Here is a 23,283-nt window from a genome sequence, read left to right as displayed (position 1 = left end):
ATGCAAGTAGAACGCTACAGCGTCAGCGGTTCGGGGTAGCTCTGATGGTAGTATACAGCAGGAGATAGAGCAAGCTAGTATCGATATTAGTTCAGCGAGCCAAGAGGCAGAGATGAGGCGCCATGGGATGCAAGGATGGCGTGCGACGCGTTGGAAAGGCGTAGAGAAGGCTCATGCGTCGGTGTCAGGAAAGGTGTCGAGTTCAGGTTGGCAGCGATGTGTGTGCGGTCTGAAGAAGGAAGCCTAAGCAGGATTTTCAGATCCCAGTAAGGCCCAGCTCGCCCCAGAGCGCTTCGTGGGCAGCTCTGCTTACAGGCTGGGCAGGCTGAGCTCGGTTGGAAGGGCGGTATTGGCCAGGATTGAATCGGTCTTCGGGGATCTCATCGCGCTTAACGATGCGAAGCGCCTGCGTTCGCGCCACTGGAGAACGAGGCACGGATTTAGGCGAAGGAGCTCCAAACTCCAAGCCAAGACCAAAGCCGAGGGCGGCAGCGTGCTCTTCCTTGCTCATCGAGTGGTCGCCGTCAGGAGTGTGTGGTGGGGTGATGGGCGAATGGCTGCGCGGTTGGTGACGCGGCATGCCGGCAGCGTTCGTCGTGATAGCCAAACCTCGCTTGCGCGACTTGGGAGGCTTGCTCGGCGAGACTTTGACAGGCTCGTGGGGGGAGGGAGCTCCGCTATGCAAGAGGTGGGCACCTCGAGGTGGGCTTTGACGACTAGCAGCGGCGTGAAATTCGCGGTGAATGTTCTCGGAGTCGAGGTTCAGAGGCAAACTGAGATCCAGCTCAAGAAGTGGTGACTCCAAGCGGGTATGAAGGGGAGGGGAGGGTCGCAAGACGCCTGGTGAAGCGAAACGAGTCTGCTGAGGTCCTCCGGAGAGGCGAGGAGTCTCACAGTCCTCCTCATCGTTTGCTGCACCTGCGTCTGCTCGAATTGCGGCGACACTTGGGTTGCTGACTGCAGCGCCAGATTTGCCATGAAGGCCGGTCGCAAAGTATCCTTCCGAGGAGACTCCGAGGTCTAAAATACTGCTGCTGGCAGTCAAGGCGCTGATCTGGCTAGAGCTAGACGTCATGCCGTTGCTGACGAGCGACGGAAGGCTCGAAAGCGCGGCGGAAGATGCGACGCTCGCGGGACTTGCTGCTAGAGAGACATCACTTGTGATGCTTCGTGCTGGGCTCGACATGGGACTGTACACCTCACCGTGCTGTCCAAAGCCAGCGCTGGTCAAAGAAAAGGTAGAGAGGCTGCGAGCCAGCGCGAAAGGTCCGTCGTCGTCAATGCTCGAGGCGGCATCCTCGCTGAACTCGCTGAGGTCAGACGTGGACGGAAGACTCGGCAGCGCGGCGCGACGAAGCACTGTCTTGGGGGACGTGTGGTAATGTTGATCACTGGAAGGTGGACAGTAATCCTCGAAGTTGGCTGCGGCCCAAGTGTTCTGGTTGATGATGACGGTGTCGCGATGCTTGGAGGCGAGAACGCTACGAGGAGAGGGTCTCGCAACTTCATCGGTGTGTGGGAGCACCACTGCTCCGTCGTAGGCGTCGGCTTCGTCCATCTCCTCCACGAGACCACCGGCCGTTACTTCAGGGCTTGGAGGCTTTCCCTCGAATGCTTCTTGCGCCTGCGAAGCGAGATCTGGCGTGGGTGGCATCACGTTGACGACCACTGGAAGAGCGGCTCCGCGTTGAGTTTGGTGGCTGGCTGCATCATCAGTATAGCCATTGCGCAGTGGCGAGTGCGTGATCGGCATGGATGGCGAGTTGGATGAACTCGATAGAAGCGAGACAGACGACGGCCCTTGACCAAGGCGCGGGCTACGAGTCGTCAAGGTGGGGCTAGCTACTGCGACGGCTCTAGCACCATTGCGCCCTCGATTGAGGTTGACTCGACGAGCCGAACGCGTCTGCACTTCTACAGCCTGACCGTCGATAATCTCGATATCAGGCTGCGCTGGCGTGCCTTCAGCGCTGGCGGGATTGCTCGTGTCGCCGTCACGATCCCAGGCAAAGAGTGGGGAGAAGGCCGCCACTTCGTCTGTTAGAGGAGTGAAGACGGGGGGCAGACCAAATTGGCTAAGGCGGGGTGGAGCGCTAGACATGAGAGCCCCGACGCTGCGACTCCGACGACGCAAAGTCTTGTTTTGATTGTTTGCGTCCAAGCTGCTGGCAGAATTCGCCGTGGCCAAAGGTGCGTCCATGCCAAACCAAGCTTGATTGTGCTCTTCGTCAAGCACAAAAGCGCTGCCACTCCCACCGATACGTGGACTCTTGAGAATTGGCGATTTCAGGGATTTGGGACTCATCGCACCTCCATAGATGCTGTCAACACCGGCTCGTCGTGCGCTACCACGGCCAACGCTAGAAATGCGGCAACGAGCTCCGGAGCCCCAAGAGGTTGTGCTCGTCGATGCAGTCATTCCAGTGGATGTCGAATTGGAGGTTGACAATGTGCCGCCGCTCTCGGATCCAGGGAGAACGTCGAAATCGCCATCTATCGCGGGAAGCACTGGAGCATTTGATGCTGTCTCATAGTTGCCGAAAGTGGCCACGCCGCTCGGATGGCTCCACTCTGCGCCTGCATGGTTGTGTTCGGCAGGGGACTCTTGGGGTTGAGCTTGCGCACGTCGGACTTCACGCAGCGTGGGCATGCTGTACTTGCGGCCAAGCCAGTTGCGATTGGTAGAGGAATTGATGAAGCCTGGTTGCCTACCGCCTGCTCCTCGCCCAGCTGGCAATGAAATCTCCGGAGCTGTCTCTTGTGAAAGCGCTGAGTCGCCTACCGTCGAGGGACCGGTCATGGCACGCACTGGAACAAACCGAGCAGGTACAGTGCGGGTAGTTGTAAGGTCCGCGCTCGAGGGGTCGAGTGGGGCCTTGTACAACGTCTGAATTGCGGGTCTGGTCCGGGAGACACTGACAGAGTCCGCAAAGCTGGTCACTGTTGGGGGCGCACTTTGCGGCACCGAAGAGCCGATTGCCGAAGTGTTGAAAGCAGGCAACGGAGGAGGCGCACCTTTACCCAACCCGCTCTTGCCCGATCGCTTCCAGGAAAAGAATCGTGAGAGAGAGGAGCCATTCTGAATCTTGTTCGGGTTGCTCGACTTGCCACTGTCGCTGGGGCGACGTCCCGAGAGGCTGGGCCTTGGTGTAACGTCCCTTGACGAATCCTCATCAGAAGTGTTGAGATCCAAGGAGTGAGCGAGATCTTCCCTTGACATAACAGGCACAGGGATGTCCGTGTCGGCGCTGTCGGATCTACCTGCAAAAATCTCCTCCATGGTGAAAGCCTCGAGCTCGGGCGTCGGGCTTTGAGTCCACGTCTTGTCAACGACGATACGCGCAGAAGATCCTGCATCCTCATCACAGCTTTTCGCGTTCCAAGCTGCTGGGCCCGCGAAGCTCTTGTATGCCTGCCGCGTGCGCTCTCCAGCCGAGGCGGGTCCACCGACGCCCCATTCCCGCAGAGAATCATACTCGTGGCTATGGCTTTCAGCCTCGTGGTCTTCAAGGTCCGAGACGGCCTCTATGCCCATCGCATGCGCCGGATTCAGCATCGCTAGAGATGCTTTCGATACGACATTGATCTTGTCTTTGCGCGTCTGACTGCGCACAGGTTTTCCGCTCCGTCTAGCCTTCGTCGTCGAGGTCGTGCCAGAGTCTGACATGATGCAGAGCAGGCTACAATGATGCGGTGTGGGGTCAGCCTCGACTTGGTGGGCTGCGAGGAAGGATGGCCTGCGATCCGTCAACGCACCTTGGTCGTCGCGCTTCGTGCTGTTCGCTGATGCTTGTCGTCTAGGTGAAGGGAGAGTGGTGGCAAGCGAGAGCTAGGTATGCGAGCGCTTGTTCATGGGAATTGATCAGAGAGTGAGGGGAAGAGGAGAAGAGGGAGTAGAATGAGGAGAAGCGACTGGAGTGAGGAGGTAGAAGTGATGACGTTAGAGGCAAGACGTGTCAGGAACGTCCAAACGCTGGTGATGTGGATATAAAGGAGAACCTGGTGCGACGATGGACCGGGAGCGATGCAAGCCTGCTTGGCTCAAGGCTACACAGGGCGAGCGGTCGAGGAGTTGAGCGACGGTGCTGCAAGCTCCAAGGACAGCATCAAGAAAGAAGAGCTTGGTCATGATCGATTGATTGGGCGATAGGACGGCGCATGCAACTCCGCACACTGTATGAGCGCAAAGAGCAAGGGGCTGCTTAGTCTAGTGTGTGGCCAGACTCGCCCAACGGTCCGGATCGAGACGGAGATCACTACATCATGAGTGCCTTGAGGCCTCGATTGCTGGTCTGGAGTTGAGCACTTGCACAAGCGGCGACTAGGACGGCAGGCAGATGGCACCGCAAAAGGGTGGAGACAAGCTTCATGCGTGCCAATGTGCGTTGTTGTGTGTTGCGCCATGCTGCGCGGCAAAGGGCCGTTGCAAGTCGCAAGGGTCGAGAGAGCAGGGACTCGTGCACACAGATCTTCCTGTGCCTGGATCTGCTGCTGTGCAGGCTGCTACCGCCTTACGTATGTATTTGGGGCTGTCGAATAGGCCGAAGTGAGCTCCATGGAGCTACAGGGATGATGATGTCGTTGGCCGTTGGAGAGGCAGCAGATGCCCTGGCTGCAGCAAAGACGGGGCTCAGCAGCGCACACGCCCCGCCGTCATCTTTCCAACACCAGCAGCGCAAGAGAGACAGCAACACAAACAGCACATGTGCGGCAGAGCAGCAGCAGCAATCAAGCAGCACACGCGTCCAATCACCAAACACACGCGCGTTTCGCGTCCAACGGTTCTCCTGCTGCATGCTGCTGAGCGCGTGTCAACGGCTCAATGCTCTGGCGTGAAGCAATCAAGCACCTTGCTTTTGCCATGCGAGATCGGATCACCTTCATCTGCGCCCCCCCTTCGCCTTCCCCTGATGGTGATGTTTGCTTCTCCGCACACTTTTGCCGAAGGAACTCTTGTCAGCAGCATACAGTACATGCGATGCTTTCGAATTCGATACTGCACAATGCGCGACCTGCCCGATCGAGCGGCTGCCACTTCCCCTACAGCCAGCCACCCATGCAACCCGGCCGCATGTGCTGCTTGTGCATCCCAACGCGTCGATAGGTTGAGGCAAGTCCTTTCTCCCCCGCGATGCTAGCTGCTGACCCGTACGCCCCCTTCCACAGCTGCATGGCCTCGCCGCCGCCCTCAGTGTCCACCTGAGAGCGAAACCACCTCAATCAGAGACCTTTGCTTCCGCCGGCAAGGACATGTGGCGCTCGGGTTCAAGCACAGCAGATTTGCAGCGAATTGTGCCTCGGAAAAGTCGACGTGAGGGTCCAGCCCTACTCGCGAGTATGACCCTGCTCTGAACCTAATGCGCCCGAGCAATCAATCCGACCGACCGATCGCTCGAGTGTCCAAAGCCAGGGGCCGCCATTTGTCGTTGCGTGGTCCTAATCCGAACCTTGAAAAGATGCCCTGTGGGTCTGGTGTCGCGCACGCGTCCTGCAAGGGGTCGACCTCTGGCACGCGACGCGCTCCCTCCCTTTGCCTCAGAGCTGCTGAACGCTGCCGCCCTGCAGCAGCACCACTTAAAAGCACGAAAGTGGCGATCGCGAAGAGTCACAAATGCTTGGGTCAGGGATGGGTCTTTGCTTCATCGCGACACCGCTTTCAGATAGGCGCGCATAGCCAGTGTCGCACGCGTTCACCTCGCTCGAAATTCGGCTGACAAGCAATTTGAATCGAGGTTGAACAATTGGAGGAGCGCGGGCAAAGACGTTGTGGGGTGCGGGAGCGCAGCGATGATCGAGGGATGGCGGACAGTAAATACAAGTACAGTGTGAGTGCAGAAAGCGCATACGTAGCAGGCAAACAAAGCACCTCTTCAGCCCAGCATCGGAGGTCGCAAAGTTGGCCAAAGACAGCAGGAGTAGTATAGTCCAGCGAGACATTCTTGAATTAGACGTAGTAATCCCGTGTGGGTCTACAAGTCGCGCTAGATCTCAGAGAAGGGGTGTGAAGTTTCCCAGGACTTCCGTTCGGCGTAGCGTGTCCACAAACCGCGGGCTCGAGCAGTTTGCTCTTGGCAGCTTCCACCCGGGGGCTACTGGAGAGGGTAGCGAGATCATTCTCGATGGTCCGCCGAGGTCTTCTTCGAGAGGCGGAGGATGCAGCAGCTTGCGCATCTGATAAAGGAAGAGGCTCGGGTCCACTGCCCGGTATGTGCGTCCATCCGCTCGCAATCGATGCGTCTTTCTTGGGCGAGCTGGGTAACAGACCGAGACCTGTCGGTGCCCTGCCAAACGTGTGCGCCCCGTAGTAAGGCGAAGAGCTACCGTTGTGGCGCGCATAGGGCGAGATGGTGCTGCCAGTCCTTCGCAGAGCTGGCGAACCTTCGTGTAGAGGAGCAGTCAACGAGAAACGTTCTCGAAATGGAGAAGAGATGGCTGCACCACTACCAGATGACAGCCGCTTGCGTCCGTTGTTCAACGTCACCTCTTGCAAATGGGATTTGCCAAGTTTGTCGCCCTGCCTCAGGCCTTGCGTGGGCTCCAGATCACCGTCCATTGCGCTCTCCTTCGAAAGCCGTTCGATGATGCTTTGTTGGGCAATCAAGCGCTCCTTCCACTTGGCCACGCTGCGTTCCAAGTCTGCCATGATGGCTCTCTGAGAAGCAATGACAGCATTCAACCTTTCGATCTCCTCTTTCTCGGCTCTGACCGCCGCTGCCACCTCTCGCTGCGTGGCTTCAGAAGCGCAGGCTGCAGAGAGGTCTCCGGCGGCAGTGCTGGCGGTGAAGCGAGACGCAAGCCCTGCTCGTCCAACGAACGGCGACTCGGTCGGAGCGTAGCGTCGATACTCTCGAAGAGAGCCACCACGATTGAGTGCTTGAGAGCCTGTGTTCAAGGTGGTGACCTGAAGCGCCCCGAATCGGTCATATCGACGGACAGGCGAGGCAGGTGCTTGTGGCAATGTCCCCTCTGCAAGAACAGGCGACGAGCGCTGAAGATCCACTCCTGCGTCTGCTAGCTTTCTCGGCGTGCCAGGGATTGGCGTCCCAGCAGCTGTGGCGACAGAGAGTCGTCGACCTCGCACTCGAGCCTCGACCAGCTGCTTTTCCAAATTAGCGATGCGTGATTGCTGCACCTCGACCTGCACCTGAAGCTCGACGATAGTAGCGCGATCGTCCACACTGAGCTGCTTCACCGAGCTAGGTGGTGAGCTGGTTGTTGCATTTGTCAGCGTTGAGCGCTTTACGACATCGAGCTGACTCTGCAACTGTTCCACGTTGGTCTTTGATCTGCCCAGCTCGGACTGCAGGCTCGCAGTATGCTGCTGCATGTCAATGACGCTCTGCTCCAATTCTCGAACGCGTGCTGATTGACTTGCGGTCGAAGCGATGCTAGGCGAAGTCGGGACAGGCAGCGCTCGAACGTTACTTCGCATGGTCTCGATTTCCTTCGCCTTTTCAGCGACCGCTGCTTCGCGAGCTGCCACATCCTTCTCCCTTCGTTCCAGGATAGCTCTAGAAGCGGTGCTTGGCGCAGCATTCGCAACAGTCTCTGCACCGCCCCGAACAAGCTGTTCGAAATCGCGCTCAGCGTTTTCGTTCAGAGTAGCCAGCCTAGCGTCCGAAAGCTCCTTCTGCGCGACAGCCAACGCTTCTCGCTCAGTTGTCAATTCTCTCGTGAGTTCTTCTGAGCGCTGAACGGAGGCCTGCTCTTGCTGTGTCCATTGCGCTCTGAGCTCTTGCACATGCTCGGAATGCGTCGCAGTAAGCTCTTCCCTCAAAGCAGCCAATGCTGCTTCGTGCTTCCGCTCAAGTTGTCGGACCAATTCAGACTCCTCCGCGGGACCCTGCTGACGGGCTTCCTTGCTCTTCGCAACCAGTTCCAAGATCTTGTTGGCCTCTCTTGCTTCTCTGGCTTCCATTCGTGCTTGCTCTTCCCTCCTCTCTGCCTCAGCAAAGTCGGCCTTAGCTTGCTTGCACCAAGCATCAGCCGCATCTAGATCTTCCTCTAATGCGCGATTGGCAGCCTCCAGCTCCTTTGCTCGAGCTGTGATCTGTTCCATTTCGACGCGATGAGCATTCTCAGAGTCTCGTTGTGTCGAGTGCGCATTTGCAAGCTCCCGTCTTAGAGAAGAGAGCTCAGCTTCGAGTGCAAAAGGCCGAGGACCTGCTGGCAACGTGGCAATCGGAGAATTAGGATCCGACTTATCGTCCTCCAAGAAGAGTAGAGAGGGACGATGCATCAGCCCTGCATCCGTCCGTCGAGGTCCACGTCGAGGTGTGGTATCATTTCCTGCACAAAGCAAGGTGCTGGATTCTCGCATCGAAGCAATGCCCTGCTGCGATTTTCTATCCGAAGCGATGCTCTTGCTAGTGAGGATCAGGCGTGTAAGGTGTTCCACTTGACCTCTCAGCTCTTGCTTCTGCTTCTGAGCAGCTGCGACATCCCGCTCTGCTTCTTCACGGCGGCTTTCGAGATCCTTTACCGAGGAGTCATCTAGCGCTGCTCCTGCCGAGGAAACGACGCCGCCGACACCCTTTTCCAGCTTCGCTCTCAGCTTGTCAAGCTCCCGACGGTAGCGCTGAAGAAGCGCCTTGTCGTCCACTACTGTGCCACGTCTTGCGCGAGTGGTGACCATCTTGCATCTGCGTCCAAATTTGAGGGTGCTCAAGCTTTCCACTGCGTGCTCTTTTAGCGGGCTGAGCGTACAGACGACGGCCACTCTAGCGTTCCCTCCAAGCGAGTTCTGCAGAAGCCTAGTCAGTTTCGAGTCGCGGTACGGAATATGCTGAGAAGCGGCTTGGTTGCTGCCTGTGCCATCATCCTTTTCACAAGCTTCGGACAGTTTGGCAATGACGGTGCCCAGAGTGAGGAGAGACTTGTTGATGAAGGCTCCCTCCTTGCGTCTGTCCTGAGACGATGCAGCGCGCTCGCTGCCCGCTAGATCAATGAGGTTGAGCTGGCTGATGCGCACTTCGCTGCCATGCACTTGCTTATCGCGACTCTCGATTGTGATGGTAAAGACGCAGTGGGACCGGCTGCTGCGTTCATTCCAGTCCGTTGCTGCTTGGTGTCGGTGTCTCTGTCCAGCTTCGAGCAGCGACAGCACGTCCTCGGGCGATGTCACAATGTCCTCCCGCAGACCCACCACCTGCACCCTGCTGGGCCCTTCGATGATGCGCAATGCTCCTCCCGAGGCTGCATTCGAAGGCGTGTGACCACCTTTGGTGGGCGAAGCTGGACGAGTATCATCGCCGCCATCCTGAAGCGAGCCGCTCTTGACTCTAGCTGGCAAGGGCGCCAGGAGATCCCGCAGCGTCTCATTGTATATCTCGAGGTAGGACACGCGCAACAGGAATTCTCGCGAATCGTCCTGCGGTGCGCAAGCAGGGACATCAGCACGTCATCAGCGACCCGCTGCTCATGTCAACGTAGACGTGCACTTTTTGCAACTTACGCTTTCCACGCCTCTCCACACTTCATCAACCGCTCTGCTGATCACACCAGGCTCTTCTTTCGACCCGCTCATGGTGTGCGTCTTTCCACTACCCGTCTGTCCATATGCGAATACGGTGCCATTGTACCCTTGGACAGCAGCAGTGACAAGCGGACTGATGTGTTGCTCGTACATGACATCCGTGGACGCCTCTGGGGTTACGAGCGAGTCGAAACAAAAGTTGTAGGTCGAGCTGCCATCGAGCTCGCTGTTGGATGGTGAGGCGGCCATGAGCGCGCTGCTGGATGTCGAAGGCTGAGGAGCTGACGAGGGTGCTCGCTTGGCCAGCGAGGGATGTTGATCAGTGGGGCATATCTTCTGATTCGCTGCGTCCAGCGTCCAGATGGGTTCCATGGGTTGAGCATTCGACGCCGGCCGCATCCTTACGCAGACGACGACGTTCTGCTTGGCAGGAGCAGCGCTTGGTCCCGGACCAGAGCTCAGCTCAGCCGGATCCTCCAGCTCGATATCACTCATCTCTGCGCTTGTTGCCAATGTGGAAGCGCTTTGCGAGTCGTCGTCTTCCAAATCACCGAGTGAGAATGTGGACGAAGAGCGAGAACCTGTAGCCGTGATGCCCGTTATGCGCGTCTCTGCCACTTTGCTTTTGATGGGCGAAGAGCTGATCCCGGCAGGGCGATTGTTACTGTGGGACTTGTCAGGCGAGGTCTTGGAGCCTTTGGCTATCCTTGCCGACTTTCGTGTAGGTGTCGAGGGAGCTGCAGAATCCGAGTCGATGGAGTGGGAGGAGATGGAACGTCGAAGGGTGTTGAAGGGCGAGTGATCGGCATTCGTCGATCGAGAGGGTGACAATCCCGCGCGAAACATCGCAGAATACCGCCGTTGAGGACGAAGAAAAGAGAAGCGCGTGCAAGCAGTCACTTCCCGCAACTGGCAGTGTTGATGGAGCTTGTCGGAGGCAAGGGGGGCGCAGATGGGTGGAGATGCTTGGCCGGGCGGTGGAGTGACCTGCTTGGTGGTGAGTGTCGGTCGTCCTTGTTCTGAACCAGATTAGGAAGCAGCAAATAATTAAGCGTCGCAGTCCTGTTCATGTGTGCGATATATCCGACCTTCGTCAATGATCCATGGCCGCGTCACTGTGATGAGAGCAGCTTGGCTACAGGCAGGCAGGCCGCATGGCTTGATTGATTGAGCGTCACACGAGACAGCATGTTGAACAAACACCGGCCGGGTAATTGAGGCGCAGCTACAGCTAGGCAGGCAGGCAGGCGGGCAGGCCGGCAGGCCGGCAGCAGCCTCCACACCAACACTATACAACGCGCGCGCGTGCAAGTGATGTGGATAGTCGCTCAACCCGCGGCTATAGGAGGGACGACCCGCGATGAGAAACGCGCGTGTTCGAGAACATGCTGCACGCAGTACATGCGGCTCGCGCACGAGCCGAGGCCTTGCCGGCGCGAGGGCCCGGCCCATCAAGGGCCGCTCCAATCACGAATGAGGGACCATTCAAGTCGAAGTGCAGCGAAGAATAAGTTCGGACGATCGTGGGACTACTCACCACTCAAAACTGGTGACTGCTGGGTGCACTTGCAACGCTCCTTGTGTTTCATGCGAGGCAAGTGTTGTTCTCCGTCGCGCGGTCATGCTCATGAAGCCGCTCTTGAGCGCAGAGCAATCAAACGGCTGGTGGAGCGACTTCTCGTGGAGATTGGTGATTGCGGGACAACCTTCCTCACCAATTAGCAACGCGGCGTACGCCTCCACATCCCCACTTTTCGAAGCGCGATGGCATGATGGCATGGCGTGGCATGCTGAGGACGCCGCGTAGTGCTGCAAATGTAACCGGTCTGATTGGTTGCACTGCCCCAGATTCGTGGCTGGAGCGCTCGCGAGTCACCAATCTGCTCCCTTCTTGATCAGACTCACTCACAAGCATTCAGCAACTCTTGTCCCCTATCCACGCTTGTGGCGAAAGCTTTGCAGACCTGCCGAGTTTCCTGGCTCCAGCGTTTGCGACTCTCGTAACACCACATGTCTTGACAGCGCAACCACCTCAAAGTTCCTCTCATCGACAGTCCTGCGACCCATCAAGATGGCTTTTGGAGAAGTGGACATCAAGTCGACGAGGCCCGTAGGCTCCTCTGCCGGCTTTGGAGCAGTAGCAGGAGCAGGCGCAAATGCGCCGTCTGGCCAAATACTCAACAAGCATTCTCGCCTCATCACACAGAGCGAAGCAAGAGGGGCGAGTCAGGCCATGCTGCACGCTGCCGGGCTCACAGTCGAAGATCTCGACAAGCCGCAGGTGGGAATCAGTTCGGTGTGGTGGGAAGGTGAGCGGTGTCAAGTGATTTTGACAAGCTCGCTCAGCGCTGATCGTCACAACGATGCTGATACGGTCTACATGCGCTGCCTTCAGGCAACCCTTGCAACATGCATCTTCGGACATTTGGGGATGCCATCAAGAAGAGCTGTCAGGAGGCCGGTCTTGTCGGATTGCAATTCAATACGATTGGTATATCCGATGCCATCAGTATGGGCACACCGGGCATGCGGTACTCCCTCGCAAGTCGGGAGGTCATTGCGGATTCCATCGAAGCGGTCACTATGGGTCAATACTACGACGCCAACATATCAGTCGTCGGATGTGACAAGAATCCACCTGGTGCACTGATTGCTGCCATGAGACACAATCGACCCACTCTGCTCGTATGGGGCGGGACGATTGCTGGAGGTCGACATACGATCGATGTTCCCGGCATGCAAAGGAAAGCAGGCGATGTGTGTCAGATATCGGACAACTTCGAAGCGGCTGGAGCGTACGCTGTGGGCAAAATCACCAATGAGCAGCGCTTGGACATCGTGCGCAAGAGCTGTCCTGGCCCAGGTGCTTGTGGAGGCATCTACACCGCCAACTCTTTTGCGACATTTTTGGAAGTGGCGGGAGTCTGTTTGCCTGGAACGGCTGCTACGCCTGCGACGCACGGCGATAAGCTCAAAGAGTGCGCCAGGATTGGTCCCGCGATGAGGAGAATGTTGGAGTTAGACATCAAGCCGAAGGATATTTTGACGAGAGCAGCGTTCATTAATGGGCTAGTGATGAACTGCGTGATCGGAGGATCGACCAATTTGGTGTTGCACCTGATCGCCATCGCAAAGACGGGGGGTGTGGACTTGACGATCGACGACTTTCAGCGGATCACGGATCGGACACCTTTTTTGGCGGATATGAAGCCATCCGGAAAGTACGTCATGGAGGATCTCTTCAGGATTGGCGGCATCGCCCCGCTCATCAAATACATCGCGATGGAGACCGACCTGCTCAACTTGGACGTGATGACCTGCACGGGCAAGACATTGCGAGAGAACCTGGCAGATGTGGAACCGATGAGGTTCGACAATCAAGACGTTATCCGACCTCTTTCCAACCCAATCAAAGCTACGGGTCACTTGACCATCATGAGGGGCAACTTGTGTCCCGGCGGAGCGGTGGCCAAGCTGACGGGCAAAGAAGGAACAGAATTTACGGGTACCGCAATATGCTTTGACCAAGAGGAAGGAGTGATGAGGGCCATAGGACAAGGCAAGGTAAAACCGGGTAGCATCATCATCATCAGATACGTCGGACCTCGTGGTGCGCCGGGAATGCCGGAACAGCTGGAATCAACGGCTGCGGTCATGGGTGCTGGTCTGGGCAAGAGCACCGCGCTGATCACTGATGGTCGATTCTCGTGAGTCTCACATCAACCAGATCGTCGTGCTTCGTGCGCTGCTGTTTCGTCATTCCTCACCCGTTCCTGTCTGTGCATCATCTCAGGGGGGCTAGCCATGGCTTCTGTGTCGGCCATGTCGTTCCCGAAGCGATCAATGGAGGTCCAATCGCGCTCGGTGAGAGAAGCGAGCTGCTAGAACCAATGGCTGCGTGATGGCGCTTTGATTATTAACGAGTATGTGTAATTCCTGCTCCACATCTTCAGTCGAGGATGGTGACAAGGTGACGATCTCAGCAGCTGCTAGAGAAATCACAATTCACGTCGCGGAAGACGTTTTGGCACAGCGCAGAGCTGCGTGGGAAGCTGATCCCAGCAAGAAGCAGCTCAAGGTGAAAAACGGGTGAGTGTCAGGGTGCCACCCCAGCTTAGCGGCCAAAGGTGCTTATAGTCGCTATTCAACTTCATTCCATTTCGTCAAATTCCATAAAGCATGCTATACAAGTACGTATCGACGAGCGGCGCGTCGACCCAGCTTGACCTCACTCGACTTGCCCACACTGACTCTTGCTACCACCACGACACTCTTGATCGTCATCGCAGGTACGCAGCAACGGTCTCGGATGCTTCTCAAGGAGCTGTGACAGACTTTTTTTGATCGTGAAGAGCGTCGTTGAGGCAATGCGCATGGCATTGCCCCGCTCGCTGCGTGCCATTTGAGGCTGTGCCATATCCGTTCGCGTCAGGAAGCGTGTGCTCGGCTCACATTGTTGCTTTCACGATGCCTGTGCTCCTCGGCGTCTTGTTGTGAGATGGCCAAACTGATGCTTTGACGTGCGCTCGCCTTGGCCAAGACGCCAACAAGACTGCGAGGATGATGCTGACCATCCAATGGTGAATTCACAATTCGTGATTGCATGCTTGTCGGGCTCGGGAGCAAAAGAGTGATCGATTCGTGCATGCATGGCTGTCTGTGTGGGTTAGCGCACGCAGGCTGATCTGTGCACCCCTGCGCGGAGCCGCGCGCATGGTTGACGATCTTGCAGCGCTGCTGCTGCACGCATGATACAGCTATGCGGGGCACCAGTGTGAATGCGCTTCTCGCTCCATCATCATCCCTCACTTTGGCCGATCACGTTCAGATCTCATCCATCCTCGCTTCGCAGCTGAGCTGCTTCGACTCGCGAACGCGGAGCATCACGCCCCCCTTGAGCTAGCTCATCGTTCCGCAGAACTGGCCACATTCTGTACTATCGATTCCCGCTCGTTTGCGACCGCGGAATGCTACTGCCTCTCTTGAGCAATGCTGGGAATACGATAACGCAAGCAATCGACTTGCACAGCAAGCTCTTGGCCGCGCACACGATGCTGGCTCTCCCTTCCCGAAGCGGGGATGAATTAAACGGCGCAGGCATGGTCACAGTGGCAGCAGGCCCGGGGGGAATATCAGTTCCAGTCGCCATCGTCCTTGGACTTCTCTCCTCCTTCGTCCAGTCGCTAGGCCTCACCTTGCAACGACTCTCGCACAAGTCAGAGTCAGCGCGAGCATCTTCTCGACAGAGGACAGAGTGGAAACGTCCGCTTTGGCTCGTCGGATTCGCCATCTTCATCACTGCTAATATAGGTGGCACTGTTTTCCAAATCGACGCGCTGCCCATCGTCATGCTGGCACCGCTCGGTGCAGTCAGTCTGCTCTTCAATGCTTTGCTCGCGCGTTTCCTGCTCGATGACTTTTTCAGTTGGAACATGATTGGAGGTAAGCACTTTTCAGTGAAGAGCGCTAGGGTGAGCGGAGCGTGTTGGGCAGAAGCTGACGTGTGTTTTCCAAACCCATCACATTTAGGGACCCTGCTCATATCACTAGGAGCAGTGCTTATAGGCTACTTTGGGGCCATCCAAGAGCAGCCTCACAGCTTGGACGAGCTCTTAGCTCTGTACTCGCGTCCTGCATTTGTGGCCTTTGGCTCTTGCTTTGCTCTGTCTCTAGCAGGGGTGTTGACTGGTGTGAGTGGTACGGAGTGGCGATTGCTCCAAAGCAAGGTATTCTGGATAATACAGTTCTCGGCACTCTGATCAAGACGGGCTTGCGCTAACATGCGCTTCGCCACGGTACCATGTTGCGCTGCCAGGCGCACTTGACGGAATTTGCTTTGAACAAGCATGTCCGACAATTATCTTCTGGCGAGCTGGAAGGGCGCTCCCGCTCTCTCAAGCGGAGACGGCGCAAGAGCTCCAGCGGCTCCAGCGCATCTTCCACATCCTCGGATCGCAGTGGGGCTAGCGATGGGAACGGAAGTAGTAGGGGCGGCGTGCGGGCCTCGCTGGCAAGAAGATGGAGCGCACCCTCTCTGGCTCCACTCGTGGAGGTCTCAGAAAGCAACTCAGGTGTCGCCACCCCAGTCCTGGCTAGAGTAGACGAGGCGGCGAGAAGGCAAGGGATTTCTGCTGTTCTGGACAGTCAGGCGTATCACAACGGCTGCTGCCCGCCTCAAGGCTCGACTTTACGTCAGCCTGTGGACGCGGTCCCCCAGTCTCCTAGGAAATTGGCACGCAATGCATCTCTGAGAGCAGCTGCCGTCTCAAAATTCCTCGCGTCAGCACACGCAGCGAGGAGGAAGTTGATGCTGAGCGTTGCATATGGAGCCGCGAGCGGAACGCTCTCGGGTGCATGCTTGCTTCTTGCGAAGAGCGGAGTAGAGTTGCTGGTCAAGACGTTTGAAAAAGATGGAGAAAACCAATTTGGTAGATGGCAAAGCTGGGCCATTGTGGCGACTCTTGGAGCCGCTGCTATTGCACAGGTGAATCAGAGGTCGCTCAGCACGGCCCACTACCCTCTCGCGCCACTTCCTGACTTTCGCATGCTCTACTTTGCTCGGTGTGCCAGCTGTGGTATCTCAACAAGGCGCTGAAGCTTTCAGATCCGACTCTAGTCTGTCCACTAGCGTTCTGTGCCTATAACGTGGCCAGCATCATGCTTGGTGAGCGAATTCCTTTAAAGAAGCTCCTTGGTCGCAAAGACTGACCCCGCACGCTCTGCCACTTCGACAGGTCTGATGTACTTTGATCAGCTTTCAGCTTTATCTGCCCTCAGTCTCACTGCTGTTGTTCTCGGAACAGCAGTTCTGCTGACCGGAGTCTTCTTGGTCAGCACGCATGGAAGCGGCAAGGTACCTAAGCAAGACGCAACTGGAGCCGAAGGTGTCTCAGCGTACGGCTCTATTGAGCAAGGGGAGCCTGGAAGTCATTCAGCCCAGGTCGACGATATCGAATCGGGACTTTCCATTTCCCAAAACAGGCATGCCAATGGAGTAGAAGGCGTATCATCGCCCGCGTCGATGGAAAATGCCACCGAGACCACAGCCCTTCTTGCGTCCAACGCGGCAGGTATCGCGGGCCCGCATCTACCCCCTCCTTCCGCTCCAACGCCTCCGTCCAGTGCGCCCGCGCAGCTTGTTGCATCAGATGGGTCTCCCCGTACATCTCCTACGTCATCACCACTACGCTCGCGCTCTTCCGTTGTCCCTGGCAAGGACGGAAGGCGAATGGCTTCCTCAGGTGGCAGTAATGAGGTATCGAGCCCTCGCAGCCGACGAAGTAGGAGTCGATCCGCTAGTCTGATCGGAGGGCTAGGATTAGTTGTCGATCCCTCATTGGCGCACGAACAACGCACATCGGAAGTAGATGGACGCGCTCGATGTTTCTCCGCCTCCCACGCGCAGAACAGTCCATCGTTCCCACGGGATCAAGACGAGGGCGTGCAGGAAATCGTGCTTCCCATCGAAGGTGCCAGCTCGCACCGTAATGCAGAATCCAGCCGTCCTGGCCCGCAGACTGCATCTCCGCTAATGAGGTCGAGCTCACAAGGCGGAGCGGTAGGTCACGAGAGCGTTGGCGTACCATGGAGTCCTATACATTCATCTCGAGCCCTTGCAAGAGGCCTTTATGCCACGTTTCTCTCGCGAGGACTTTCCATCGGTCTATCGCCTTCCAGCCCGGGGTTCTATATTCCAGGAGCGGACGCGGCAGAGCAACTGCACGAAGCAACTTATGCTCGACGAAGCGGCTCTGCCAGGTGGAATGGTCGGTCAAGGAGAACGGCTAGCGAGGGAGACGCAAGTGCGCTCAACACGAGTGGAAGAGATTTGGATGCTCTGGGAGATCAGTACGCAAGACTGGACTCTTTGGCGGAGGAAAGCGGGTCCGCGTTTGATCGTGTGGCAATGCCTGCTCTAGCTGGAGAGCCGGACGTGGCCGTGCCGACGGAGCGCCAGGACTCGGCAAGAACCCTTGAGCAACCTCGGGGAACACCATCAAGCCAGCAACTAGTCGATGAAGAAGCTCTGTCCACCAGTCCACCCGAAGCGTCTGGCTCTGCATGGCAGAACCTCACGAGGGCAGCTAGTCAGACTTTGGACATTGGCGCGCTCACTCAGAGACTGAGCAGGTTGAGGAGAGGTCTGAGCGGAACCTCTGAGGAGCGCACCTAGAAACAGCTTACAATCCCCGGCAAGTACAGCACTCCATGATAGGTAGACTGCATCTCCCTGCGCCGTCGCGGCACTTCCTGAACGCCATTCAAGTCACCTTTGGTCTGTAATAGCTTGACTTTGCACACTGCGCGGAATCGCACTCCAATTAATAGGATCCTTTTCCCACTGCCTGGTTGTACGTAGACCTGCGCACGTTCGCTTGCGAGAGCGAGTGGCGCCATTCATAGCGTGCTGTATTTCCATGAGTCTGCACTGACAAGCGAGGTAGAAAGAAGGAGTGGTCTCGAGGCTCGGATGGCCACGGCAGCGCTTACCGAGGCCCTGAGCGCGGCACTTGCTCCGACATTCAGGGTGCCGCCGGTACATCGGGAGGGCCGAGCTGCGCGGTGCGCCTAAGAATGGGAAAACTTCCCGCCGAGGCCTGTGCTCATTCCGTTCCAAGGTGGCTCACTTGCTGCCGCCACTACCACTGGTATTGCCGAAACAGTGACGAATGAATCGATTGGCTTGCTCGCTGAGCGACGTGTTCCTGCTCTGTTCGCGAGTCCTGCAGCTCAGTGATCACAATGATTAGCGCTCAAAAGGCCTGCAGCCGTGGGTCCAGCTGGAAGGAAGGTAGCGCATCGGTGCTGATGCGGCCGATGCATGCAGGGTCACGCCTTGCCCGCCGGCCGTTACCATTCGGCTTTCGCTTGCCGACGATGCGTCCTCTAGTAGGTCCAGCGGGAACAGGCACTCGTCACTTGGGATGCCACCTTTCTCTTCCGCCATCGAAACGCCCTCAAACATCTCTTGGCCTCATCCCCTTCCACTCGTGCTGCCACGCTTGGCGGACCTCTGCTCGTGGCTCACACCGATCAACTTTGCAATCTTGCGCTCTCAATTTCTTCTCTTCCATATTGACCGAAGATCACCCATCAGCTGCGACCATCACTTCTGCCGCAGGCGGACGCCACTCAGCAGGATGCTTGCGGGCGTCGGTCGCTGTTGGGGAGGATCGACTGGCAGAGGCTTCGCCTTCCACTTCATCCTCGCCTCTGTGCTCATGCCCTGTGTGATGGCGCACGGTGATCATGGACACGGCGGCTTCAAGCCGTCCGACCCTTCTCTCCCAATCGATACGATGCTGTGGATGCACATAATTTTGCAAGGTGCTGTTTGGCTGGGACTCTTCCCTTGTGAGTCGCGCCAGCTGCCTTGAACTCTTAGCTTTGCTCACTTCATCACCTCTAATCTGCCCCGCAGTGGCTATGGTACTGGGCTTGACCAGGTCAAGGTGGCACGTGCCACTCTCCGTTACTTCACTAGTATTGACAAGCGGCGGCTACATACTGGGCCGACAACCTCGCGGCAAGACTTCTCGAGGCTTTCCCCACACAGCGCACGGCACCTTCGCATCGTTCTTGATCTGGTACATGCTCCTACAAGCTCTGATGGGCACATATCTCAAATTGCACCTTCGCTTCGGTGAGAAGCGGATCAGGCCCGTTATTGTCCGCATACACGGGGCCTTTGGCACAGGCTTCACCATCATCGGTTTTGTACAGTCCGTCCTTGGCGTCATCACGCTTCGCAATTGGTGCTTCGGAGGACACTTGGGCCAGTGTTTGGCACACGGAATCATGGGAGGAGCATTCATAGGCTATGGAGTCCTCTTCCTCATCTTCCTTAAAGCCGGAGCTCTGTGGCTGCGCAGACGAAGAATATCTCAGGAGTTCCTAGACAGCTGCGTAATCACCGCTTGGGGTCTCGTCAACGCTTTCACGGAGCACCACGGCGGACCTTGGACGCACAAAGACTTGCAGCATACTCTGCTCGGTGTTGTATGGTTCGCAGCAGGAGCGGCGGGCATGTGGACCAGCAGAAATGGGAAGAGAAGTGTGCTACCTGCTGTAGTCATAATTCTTACAGGATGGGCAATGAGCGGCCATGCTCAAGCCTTGGTGGGTCCTGCGCTCGATGCTGCGCGTTTATTTAGTCTTTGCAGTAGCTCAAATTCATCGCCCTTTGTTCCCGCAGATGCTCTCGACCATGGTGCACGCCCTTTTTGGTTGGACGCTCATGGCTGCAGGCCTCGCGCGTATCATCGAAGTTTGCTTTGTGCTCCGAGACCTACCTAGTGGAGGCGTAGCTGCAACAGGCTCAGGTGGGACGAGGGGCTCAGACGCCAGCGAAGCCGCTGAGGAGCAAGAGCAACAACAGCTCATCGCTCTCGGACATCCACCGGGACAATCAGGCTGGTTCGAAATCAAGGCGTGGCAATACTTGTGAGCATCATTGAAAGCTGCAGCCTGTTGCAGCGCCTGTTGAAGTAGTTCATCTTTCGCCCTCAGGCCAATCTACCTTCTCATGTCCGCGGGAGTCCTCTTCATGTCAGCCACGGATGAGGAGCTGCATTGGGCAAACGACCAGGGCGTGGACCACATCACGTGGGGACTGATCGAGTTAGTTGAGCAAACTGCAACAGAGGGTGCCCAAGTCATTCAGACGTTCTGACTTCCCCACCCTGCTCTCACAGCTTCTCAATCGCTAGCATCTTCTTCCTTTGGGCGAACATGCTGGTGGACTTGTACACTTCTTCCGGCGGTAAGAGAGGCATGGCACGCCGTCATGCTTTGGAGAGCACATCACGAAGCAACTCAAATGGCGGACATATTGAGTTGGCCTCCGGCAGGGGCTACGAAAGACTGGCCCGATCAAGCGTATCTGACGCTCGTCAAAGTCGCCTCACACGCGGACAGCAGAGCACAAGCGGAAGCACGTCAAGACGCTCGGAAGACAGCGCAAGCTTCGACATGGGCCACGTGGGCAACGATCGCATCGAACGCACCGCGAATGAAAAGTCGAATAGATTCAAAGCGGCAGACGCTGGTGTTTCCTCCGTCTCATCTGCATCGGACGACCAACCCCAGCATGTTCTCTTCGATCAAGAGGCTGGCGATGAGGACGCTGATCCCTTCGACGACGAGCACGTCCATCACAGGTAGCGAGGCAATCGTGGTCGTATCTCTTCAAGACCGCTTTGCAGTCGTGGCTTCTTCTCGAAAAATCAGATCGTTCATTCGGGATCAGCAAATAGCATGCAATTTACACTGGACCAAATCGCATTGCGGCTCACGAAGAGCTGAAAGAGCTGCTTGTTCTTGTGCTTTGATAAGGTAACGTTCAAGATTGGTTCCACAGTAAAGGAGGGACCACGAGCTTCCTTGCGGCGATCTACATCCATGCCACACCGTAGCGTCCGAATAAATTCATCTAGATGATCATAAGATCCCACCCTGCACTCAAGCTGCGACTTTTGCAGGAGGTGGCGGCGCTGCAAGTTCTGGATTCCTGATGAGACGAGGAGTCTCCGCTTTGGTCGAGTTCGCGGACACCGATGCAGCTTCAATGTTCATCTCCTGGTGAAGCGGCTGCAGCCACCCGGCCTGGCCGTGCCATCCTGCGCGACCCGACAGGAAGCGATGATCGCATACCTGGGCCGCGGTAGGTCTAAGTGCAACATCGAGCTGCAAGCACTGTCGAATGAGGTCGGCGGCGTCGTCCAATCTGCCACCCCCATCGATCTGACCACTGTCCTCAGGCGTCGTATCGGGCGCAGACGCTTCTCGAGGATCCCCAGGTCTACCTTCTCCAATCAAGCACCTGTCTCTAAGGGCGTTGTCTGCTCGTGTCCCGGCAGCGATTCCCTCGACGGCCTCTTCCCCATTCCAGAAGGGGCAGTCTCCGCATAGAAGCACGTACCCGACCACACCCAAAGCCCATACGTCTTGTTCCTTGCCGCCGTACTTTTCGCCGCGCAGGATCTCTGCCGCCGCGTAATCTAAAGTGCCGCTGAAAGTATCAAAAAGCCGACCAGGCCGAACATGCGCAGCGCTGCCAAAGTCGATGAGCTGTGCGTGTGCTCGCCCATCGCGGAAGTCCAATATGACATTCTCGTCTTTGATGTCGCGGTGCACGATCGAGTTGGCATGAAGGAAGCGCACGCCATCTGCGACTTGTCCGAAGATGCTGCGCACCTCGATGGTAGAGAGCCCATCCGGTGCCGACTCAACAAAGTCGAAGAGATCCTGCGAATTGTCTCTACCTGGCTGAGTACCAGTCAGGTACGGCATCACCAGATAGTAAAATTCGTGGTCTTCGAAGAAGTCTAGCATGACGCATAAAGATGGGTGGCAGACTTCATCAGATGACCCCTCGGGCAGGGCAGCGCTGTTGACTGGGTCGAGCTCCGGACTCGTGATCGGGGACAGTGTCCGATTTTCAGGCGCTTGACGAGCAAACAAGCGCTCGGGAGCCCATGGTGCAGCCACCTTTGGCCGCGTATACGGGAGCCTTCGCAGCTGATCCATGACGTGTATCTCGACAGGTATAGGACCAAGTGTCTTGTGTCGGCGCCAACAGTCTGCCAGGATGCGCGACTTGATGATGTATTTGACAACAAACTCGGGCTGCAGGAAAAGGACGCCAGATGAAGTCAACATCTTTCCAATGCTGTCCACAGGGAACCCAAGCGCACTCACTCCTGTAGGCTCGCCATTCTCGCCTTTGAGTCTGACCTTCTTTACGAGACCGTATGCACCTCTACCGATGTCAGAAATGATGACAAAGTCATTGATGCACCGGCGCTCGCCGTGAAGGGTTGCCGGGTAACCTAGCAAAGATGCAGCCGTCGTTCCTGAGGCAGCCTTGCGTCCTCGCTTTCCAGTTGCGACACTAGCATTCGAAGGGATGGGCAGGACGCTCGAAGGCAAAGCAACTTGGGCCAGAGGCGAGCTACTCGCAAGTCCTGCAGCAAGCGAAGGACTTGATCGCACTCGTTCTTGCACTCCTGTCCGATCTGGAGATTGCGATCTCGAGGTGATTGGTGTACCCTTCCTGCTAGGAGGGCGGGAGATCGCCTCGTGTAATGCTCTCATCCGTTCCACTGAGCTAGAAACACTGACACTGGATTCGGCTGATGAGACGCTGCTACCTTCTTCCCAGTCGTCCTCTTCGCCCCCGCGAAGGGAGAAGCTCACTGAGCGTGCACCGTCCCCATCTGCCTCTTCTTCCTCTTCGTCCTCGTGAACGCTTTCCAAGTCGGCTTCCGGAGCAAGCAAAGAACCTGCTCTACTTGCAGCTAAACGGCTCATCGACACTGCTTTGAGACGTTCAAGCATGTGCTGGGCTTGACCTGCTTCATTCGTATCCCCTGCAGACGCCTCTTGTGGATACCTCGCTGCTTCTACGTCATCATCCTCATCGGACCCGCTGCTGACGTCGCCGCCCGGCGCGATCACTGCCGAGCCTTTCCTCTTCGCATTGAGGTTGGATCCTGTACTTCTGGTGGTTGTCGTGCGACTGCGCGCGCCCGCGGGCGTCGGTAGACCGGAGGCATTTTGCCTTGCCAAGTATCTGCTCCACTCTTCTGTCGTCGGCGTGCGCAGCATCATACCAGCGAGGGAACTCGAGGAGCGGCTCATGGAAGGTCTTGCCGAAGGCGGAAGATGGCCGAATGCCGAAGAGGATTCTGCTGCATAGTCCAACGTGTTTCCGGGAGAAGATGCCGCCCCAGCAGACGGACCGATCCCAAGGCCAACAGCGCTCGTAGGCGAGCTGCTCAAGACGCGCTGGGAAGCGCTTGCTGGTG

At 57.0% G+C, this 23,283-nt stretch overlaps 6 protein-coding genes across 6 annotated transcripts; 3 read left to right on the top strand and 3 right to left on the bottom strand.

Moving 5' to 3' along the window:
* Window positions 1-147: 147 nt before the first annotated feature.
* On the bottom strand, window positions 148-3,841 carry IE81DRAFT_139042 (hypothetical protein). Its single transcript, XM_025510334.1, has 2 exons — window positions 3,757-3,841; window positions 148-3,680 (listed from the first exon to the last, which is right to left on the bottom strand). The coding sequence occupies exon 2, from the start codon at window positions 3,665-3,667 to the stop codon at window positions 257-259; it is 3,411 nt and encodes a 1,136-aa protein (XP_025369497.1). The 5' UTR covers window positions 3,668-3,680; window positions 3,757-3,841; the 3' UTR covers window positions 148-256.
* A 4,776-nt stretch (window positions 3,842-8,617) lies between these two features.
* On the bottom strand, window positions 8,618-9,724 carry IE81DRAFT_290539 (kinesin-domain-containing protein; the record flags this gene model as incomplete). The annotated part of the gene is made up of 4 exons (XM_025511854.1): window positions 8,618-8,796; window positions 8,830-9,183; window positions 9,220-9,370; window positions 9,455-9,724. Coding segments are annotated over 4 exons (954 nt in total), but the record flags the coding sequence as incomplete, so codon positions are not given.
* Window positions 9,725-11,546: 1,822 nt separating this feature from the next.
* IE81DRAFT_337482 (putative dihydroxy-acid dehydratase) lies at window positions 11,547-14,049 on the top strand (the record flags this gene model as incomplete). Its single annotated transcript, XM_025515510.1, has 6 exons — window positions 11,547-11,784; window positions 11,871-13,182; window positions 13,269-13,339; window positions 13,429-13,564; window positions 13,654-13,665; window positions 13,765-14,049. The coding sequence occupies 6 exons, from the start codon at window positions 11,547-11,549 to the stop codon at window positions 13,817-13,819; spliced, it is 1,824 nt and encodes a 607-aa protein (XP_025369495.1). The 3' UTR covers window positions 13,820-14,049.
* Window positions 14,050-14,274: 225 nt separating this feature from the next.
* IE81DRAFT_341515 (hypothetical protein) lies at window positions 14,275-17,819 on the top strand. Its single transcript, XM_025515656.1, has 5 exons — window positions 14,275-14,917; window positions 15,026-15,165; window positions 15,291-15,959; window positions 16,046-16,139; window positions 16,210-17,819. The coding sequence occupies exons 1-5, from the start codon at window positions 14,443-14,445 to the stop codon at window positions 17,646-17,648; spliced, it is 2,817 nt and encodes a 938-aa protein (XP_025369494.1). The 5' UTR covers window positions 14,275-14,442; the 3' UTR covers window positions 17,649-17,819.
* Window positions 17,820-18,675: 856 nt separating this feature from the next.
* IE81DRAFT_280799 (hypothetical protein) lies at window positions 18,676-20,275 on the top strand (the record flags this gene model as incomplete). The annotated part of the gene is made up of 6 exons (XM_025511505.1): window positions 18,676-18,829; window positions 18,897-19,594; window positions 19,671-19,778; window positions 19,836-19,918; window positions 19,985-20,095; window positions 20,170-20,275. Coding segments are annotated over 6 exons (1,260 nt in total), but the record flags the coding sequence as incomplete, so codon positions are not given.
* Window positions 20,276-21,088: 813 nt separating this feature from the next.
* IE81DRAFT_282401 (kinase-like protein) lies at window positions 21,089-22,276 on the bottom strand (the record flags this gene model as incomplete). Its single annotated transcript, XM_025511533.1, has 3 exons — window positions 21,089-21,831; window positions 21,889-22,102; window positions 22,175-22,276. Coding segments are annotated over 3 exons (1,059 nt in total), but the record flags the coding sequence as incomplete, so codon positions are not given.
* Window positions 22,277-23,283: the final 1,007 nt, after the last annotated feature.

This window comes from Ceraceosorus guamensis (genome assembly GCF_003144195.1).
Source record: "Ceraceosorus guamensis strain MCA 4658 unplaced genomic scaffold IE81scaffold_31, whole genome shotgun sequence".
In the NCBI taxonomy this organism is placed as follows: Eukaryota; Fungi; Basidiomycota; class Exobasidiomycetes; order Ceraceosorales; family Ceraceosoraceae; genus Ceraceosorus; species Ceraceosorus guamensis.
Note: the sequence above shows the minus strand (reverse complement) of the source record. Positions and strands in the feature narration are given on the sequence as shown.